The 7208-nt window shown below is 39.7% G+C and overlaps 1 protein-coding gene across 4 annotated transcripts; it reads right to left on the bottom strand.

Moving 5' to 3' along the window:
• Positions 1-581: 581 nt before the first annotated feature.
• Positions 582-6907, bottom strand: cnot8 (CCR4-NOT transcription complex, subunit 8). Of its 4 annotated transcripts, none has more exons than XM_017491795.3 (7): positions 6812-6907; positions 5982-6179; positions 4428-4621; positions 4083-4244; positions 3645-3789; positions 1978-2088; positions 582-1476 (listed from the first exon to the last, which is right to left on the bottom strand). In XM_017491795.3, the coding sequence occupies exons 2-7, from the start codon at positions 6096-6098 to the stop codon at positions 1348-1350; spliced, it is 858 nt and encodes a 285-aa protein (XP_017347284.1). In that variant the 5' UTR covers positions 6099-6179; positions 6812-6907; the 3' UTR covers positions 582-1347.
• Positions 6908-7208: the final 301 nt, after the last annotated feature.

Raw genomic sequence — 7208 nt, forward strand, 5'->3', positions numbered from 1 at the left:
TCTGGGTTTTAGGTTTATTTCTGATTATTTTTAGATTTAGTTTAGATTTTTTTTTTTTTTTTTTTGGTTTAGCATGATTTTTATTTTTTTATTTAATACATTTTTTTTATTTAATTCGAATTTTTTTTCCTTCATTTTTTAACAGCACTTTGATTTAGTCTGGGTTTTAGATTTAGCTGTTTTTTTTAACATTTTTTTAAAAAAACATTTTATTTTGATTTATTAGATTTTAGTGTTCAGTTTACTTCAGATTTCCATCCTTTTTTTTTTTTTTTTTTTTTTTAAAGATTTAATTATTTTTTAGTCTTTCCTCACCCTAAATTGCTGACAGGTTTTTCACATGAAGGCTCAGATACTCTCATACATCATGTTTACAATAATGAAAAAAAACAAAATGTGCAAAATTAAAAGTACAATATAAAATGACTCAATATTTTCTTTTAATAATCACACAACATCACTCACATAATCCCAGACGTCAGCTTCTTTTAACTCGGACTGGTGTTGCCGCTTTGCAATAGACGTTTCGTTTAGTTGTTTTTGTTTGGTTTTTTTTATAGAAAAAAAGAAAAAGTAACATATTTTGATAGAAAACATTTTAATATACAAGAGTTTGAAACATCGGATGGAATAAAAACAACACGTACCACAAACAATCTATTTCATGGTGGACAAATTAAAAGACGTTTCTGCACAGAACCAGTGTATCCCTGCACCTTACTCCATAACAAAGATGTCCGGATTTAAAACACTTTTTTTTTCTTCTTCTTCTTTCTCTTTCATAGGAAAAATGCTAAAAGATTGGCTCCTTTGAAAGTTTGACATTTTAATACACAATACTTCGCAGCATAATTTAAAATATCACAGCACTGAACAGATGTTTCCTCGTTGCCTGTAGGTACGACACCGGATCTCTTCAAGCCTCGTTTTTTTTTCGTTTTTTTTTTTTTTTTATTTAAGAAAAGCAATCCGAAACGAGATTGTGCCAAACTGCTGGTGGAGCATATTAAAAATGCTGTGGATCTTGTTAGCTGTGAGATACGAGGTGCTAGTCCTGTGCTTAAAAAATATAGAGAGATTTGTTTCAGTTGTTTAATGCTGTAAAACAAACGAATAAAATGTCCGGGAGGAATGACGCGCCGGGAGACGGCCGCTACGCGGGAGAGCTGTAACGGGACGTTTCTGTTTGTTTGGGTGAAAGGACCGGGTGTAAGAGCGGAACTGCTCGTTTTTCTCCACCGTCCTGATGTGGTTGAGGGATGGAGGGAGAAAAAATAATAATAAACCCAGTATCTGCTCTTCTCTGCTCCGAGGGATTTAAAAACAAGTGCGTGGTGGCGTCGGAGGTCAGTGCTTGTTGTTGGCTTCATCTTGCGACGAGTTGGAGATGCCGTTCTGAGTCTGAGAAGAACCCGAGCCCAGGCCGTAGAGCCGCCCGCAGTACTTGGCGTCGTCGATGTTGTCTTCGAAAAATAACTGCGGACGAGATGGAACCGTTAGAGCATCCCTCAAATCGATCAATACATTCAAAAGCGTTCATTTTACAAATCAAGGGATAGAATGAAAGACTTAAACATTGAAAGTAAGTAAGTAAGTAAGTAAATAAATAAATAAATGAAATATGCAAGTGAGACCGGTAATTAAAAACTAACTTGGATAAATAAAATGTTTTAATATTCATTTGAAATATCTTCATTTCATTTTTAATCACCGGTCTGAATTGTATATTTTATTGCTTATTTATTCATTAAATGAACCCTTTAATTTGTAAAATTCATGAATAATAATAAATAAATAAATAAATATACATAAATTTTATATAGGGTTTTTTTTTTTCATTATTATTTATTTACTTTTTTTATTCCTAAATTTTACAAATCAAAAGGATAAAATGAATGAATTAAAAAAATGTAATTAAAAAAAGCAATAATATAAAAATGGAATTTTTTTTTTTTTATCCATTAATTTATGCGCCACCTCTTTCATCCTGAAGAAGGCCATTCCGGTCAGCAGCGAGTCCGAGCCGGCCTGATGCTGTCTCCCGATCCTTTTCAGCTCCAGCTGGTCTGCGACTTCCTGAAGTCCACCCTAAAACACACACACACACACACACACACACACACACACACACACACAGCCTTTTAACTATTTTCTTATTTAATAATAGTTAAGTCAGGCGTACAATGACTATTTTATTTTTTAAACAAAATCACCGTAATGATCTTTTTATCGTGACAGAAAGCGAGCACGCCGCGTCTCTCTTCAGAACCTTTTATCTAGTTACAGTAAACGATACCGAAGATGTAAATGGGCCGAGATGTTCGTTATTTCACTCTGTATGTTACAGCCTTTTCGTGAAGTGTATTTTTCCTTAGACAGGACTGAAATAGAAGATGAGATCACCTTAACCCTCTGCTCTGCTGAGACCGACGGCAGAAACAGATCCTGACGGAGGATAAACGCGCGTGTTAACTTTACGACTATGATAAAACGATCCGACTCCAATTGAACGGCTTCATTTGACGGAACCGATCCCGGAGGATGAGCTTTTCGTTAGCTAGCGCTAGAAGCTACAACGGTTTCGTACGAAAGCTTTCGTTGTAACGAAGTGACGTTCCTACAGCAGAGGCTTTTATATAAAACCTATTTATTAAACAGTTATTCTGTTAGATCAGAGGTTAGATCCACATGCAACCCCAGGCCTTTCCTTTTACTCGTCGGACGTTATTTCAGCTCGCCGGTATTATTCAGTCCGTACGGGATTTCGCAGGATTTGATTTGATTTTTTTTGGTGATCACTGCAACAAAAACGCTGGACTTTGCTGCGGCTTTTTTTTTATTTATTTATTTATTTATTTATTTATTTATATTGATGGAACATTGGAGATTTTTGCGTTTTTTTTTTCTCCTCGCGGAAAACTACTCGAATCGGCGAAATCGCATTCGCACGGAATTGTTCTTTCGCAGTGATGTTTGTTGGTTTGTTCAACCATGCACATATCCTATGTTCGACCGAGAAATGTTCGTCCTTTCGCGGCGATGTCTGCCGGTAAACGAGACGTTCTAGCCGTATCCGTGTTCGACGCACGTGAACCGGAGACGGTTTTGGCCGTACGCGCGTCGTGATGACGTCATGTGACGCGTCTCGGCCCGAATCTGTGGGAAATGATTTTGAAAGATCGCGAGCTCCTCCGGATATTGTGCAGTTTCCTCGTGTCAAACGTGTCTAAGGTACTAAACCTTTAGCTAGAAAACAATTTCTACAAATACAAATCGCGCACTCTTAATGCACCGTACGTTCTTGCAGAAGAACTACTGAATATTCAGGGTTAACGTAATAAAAGCGTTTATTGGACAAAAAGACAAAACACACAATGTACAGAGAGTAAACACAGACGTCACCGCGTTGCTCGCCGTGAAATACGGACTAAATTGATACCAGATGTAATTTAGACGAGCGGGTGGACTGATCCAGGTTCAGAAATCTACTACACTTATTGAAAGGTATATTATGTACAGCGAGTAATAATAAAGTGTTTATATAAACTTTTCCCTCCTTATAAAGGTATCATGAAGCACGTATTTCCAGACAGTGTTCTGGAAGAAATTTACAGAAGAACCTATTTTTTTTTGGTTCTGTTTACCTTCAGGTTTTTGCAGCTCTTCATGAGATATTTCACATCGTAGATGGCAGGAAAGAAGAGGTTCAGGATCTGAAAGAACTCGTGCTCCTCTTCCGGGAGCCGAGCGTCCGTGAGGAGCTTCACCAGGTAGCCGAAGTCGTATCCACTGCCCGGAACACGCCAGAAGATATTAGTGAACCGTTCTCAAAAACTAGATAACGTAGAATGAAGATTTGCCGCAGAACGGGGGGGGGATGGGTGGAGTCGGACCTGATCCAGCTCCTCCTACCTTTTTTGTGTGGAGCCAAAAGTCCGAGGAGTGGAGTGTGTTTCAGGGGGTTAGGAGTTAGGGGTTAAGCTTAGAGGAGGAGGAGGAGTTGGATCAGATCCAGCACCAGATCCACCCCCTGGACCTCAACGTCTTTGATTTGAAAGATTTGTTTTTTTCGTTTTCGTTACCTATGAAAGGAGAGCCACCGCACGTTTTCACACAGCACCAAACCCGAGGTCATGAGGAGCTCGGCGAAGTACAGAGTATCGATCCCTTCTTCCTCGTGCTTCTTGAACTGAAGGCCCGAGTTCTGCAGAAGGTCTATGGAGTCCTGGGAGTACATGTCCTCTCTGGAAAAGGAAGGGGGGGGATGGGGGACAGAGAAAGAAACTTCGGTAGACAGTCATTACACGACTAAAGATGACTTGAGATGTTGGAATATTGTGTTCTGCAATAATATTGATAATAATAATAATAAATGTGCCTCAGTACACTGTCCATCACCTGATCATAACTTAATCGCAAGAACCTACGTTAAATTGAACTTGAAGTTGAACTGCCAGGTGGTGGTCCCGGGTGGATAGTCGCCGTCTTCGTTCATGAAAGTCAGGCCGAGCTGAATAATCTTCAGCAGGTCCACGTTGCAGCGCAGGAGCTGATACTGATAATCGACAGTGCTGCGAAATTCTCCGATGGGTCGAACCACCACGCCGGGGAACTCCGTGTCCTATCAGAAGTTGGGGGACACTCGACTAAACGTTTCTCATGAGCTTTAAAACCCTTTTGATCTGAAGGTGTGTGATTAAATGTTTGGAATCTTTGAAATATAACCGTACCGACGTATTAGTTTCTTTCATTAGAAAACTAACATTTTATCTACAAAAATATATATATATATATATATTATAATATTTTTTTTATTTATTTTTTTTTTTTTTAATAAACGGGCGACTCGGAGCGGAATATTCCGAAAAGCAGCCGATAAGAGTCCGGCGCAGGCGGGAACTCCTTTAATACTGTTTAAAAAAAAATCACCTCAGGGAAATTCCTCAAGAAATCGGGTGAGAAAACGCCAAGAATACGTTTCTGGGAATTCTCGGCAAAAAGGGCGTCGACTTTGAAGATGCTAAAACACAAAATTATTTTGATTTATTTGGGGTTTTTTTTTTATCACGACATAATTCCCATAGTTCCATCTGTGTTACTCCAGAGTTAACGAAAAGGGAAATCGATGACTAAAACGTTCATTACACGACAGTTCACTAATCCGATCGGTCGAGCGGCGTTCCGAGAGTGTTTATATGTAATATAACCGCGCCGGGACGTTTCACCGCGTGTGTATCGCTCCGCTCCTCCGTGTCCGCCAAGCAAGATACCACTTCCTAGTCCGGAAAGGTTTCTACGGTAGAGACAGCGACGGCGGACACGCCGAACGGCACTTTTTTCAGGGACGTCTTTTGCCGTAAAATATGAACGATGACAAGATGGGGGGAAAAAAAAAATGGACGCCGATTTTACCGGAAGCACCTTTAACGGGAACGTACAAAATCGACGTTCCGTAAAACGAGCAGAGCTTCTTCAGGATCTATTTCACTAGCGGCGGGAAAATAAACGAAACGTCTGGCGGTATCGCGTCCGAAACGTCACTTACGAGATATTAATTAATATTTTGCGTGGATAGATAAGAGCCGTCGTATAAAAGCGACGTCGCTCTCACAATCAATTATAATACTCGGTATGACAGCACCGGCGTAAGAGTTCGCGTTAAAGGAAATCGTTATCCGGCGCGCTTACAGATTTGGCTTTTAAAATTCCGTCCGAGTCCAGCGTTCACGTTTTATTGCGTTTATTTATTTAAATTTGCCGATCGAACGATTGTTTACTGTATTAACCTGCGTACGATGGGCGTACCTTTCTTCCGATACAGCGTTCACCTAGATCGAACGTTTGTTTCCGGCAAAAAACGACGGACGGCCTTCCACGAACGCTCGATTTAACGGACGTATTAAATCGCGAGCTTCGTATCGGGCGGTACGATACCGCACGCGGTCTCGTTGCGCCTCAGAAGACAAAACAAATATACCCACCATAGCGATGTAGTTGTAATTCTGAACGATCTGGCGGATTTTCCTCATCTCCTCGTCCACGTTGCTGGCCCAGACCTCGCAGATGATCTGACTGGTGTCTGCAAGTGCAGCTGGCATCTTGGTTCAGGACGAAGACCAAAGCACAGGAGGTGGCAAGCAGGCAGCAGGTAATAGGAGGGAACTCTGTAATCAAGAGCACTGGAATTAGATAAGATGGTCAGTCAGACTGGGTAAACAAAAACACAAACAAACAAACAAACAAACAAACACCAATGTAGTACCAAAAAGTCCAGAAGAAGCGTGGTGGAGACCAAACAAGCTCCTGAGGTTTCTAAACCCAAAACAAACCCAGCTAGTTTAAGTGCGTTACTAGATAGACATCTTTACTCTCCATACATCATTCGGGTTTGCACATTTGGACAGTTTTAACAGGATAAAACAAACAAACAAACAAAAATTAAGTATAATGTGACAATAGCTCTTTTGGTGATACCGCTCGAGCGCAAAAAGGGGCCTGCGTTCAGTTTCCGGGTTAAATCCCAAACTGCCTCCACACTAAGGGAGTGCACTGCATAGGGCGCACGTGCTGTTTCTTACCTGATACAGTGCACTTTAAAGAGAAACTAGGAAGCCATTTGGGATTCAGCCTCATCGTTCACGGGCAGCTAAGCTGATGCTAACCAGTCCGCTAAACTCAACTCGTCCACCCAAAGCTGAGCAGCTAGCTAGCTAGCTAAACACATATAATCGTATACACAAGCACGTGATTAGCACAGAGTTTGTTTTTGTTTTTAAATTCACGTTAAATAATAAAGAGCGGTGTTAGTTACCTGGCAGGAGTCCTGCTGTAGCGACGCTCAATAAAAGCTCAGCAGCGTCTGGTTCAATAAAAGCTCAGCGCGCACTTCCGGGAATGGAGGATTGTGGGAAAAAAAAAACACCACCGCTAACGCTAATTATTAAAAATAAATAAATAAATAAAGCTAATCTTTAATGAAACCGACAAACAAGTTTATCAATTTAAAAAGCACGAACTGATAAGGACTCTTTAATATATACTATATATAATGAATATGTAGTGAATTTGTTCATATATTAAATAAATCTTTTATATATATATATATATATATATATATATATATATATATATATATATATATATATATATATGCATACATGTATATGTATGAATATATATATATATATATGTGTGTGTGTATATATATA

This window comes from Ictalurus punctatus, chromosome 18 (assembly GCF_001660625.3).
Source record: "Ictalurus punctatus breed USDA103 chromosome 18, Coco_2.0, whole genome shotgun sequence".
Lineage (NCBI taxonomy): Eukaryota > Metazoa > Chordata > Actinopteri > Siluriformes > Ictaluridae > Ictalurus > Ictalurus punctatus.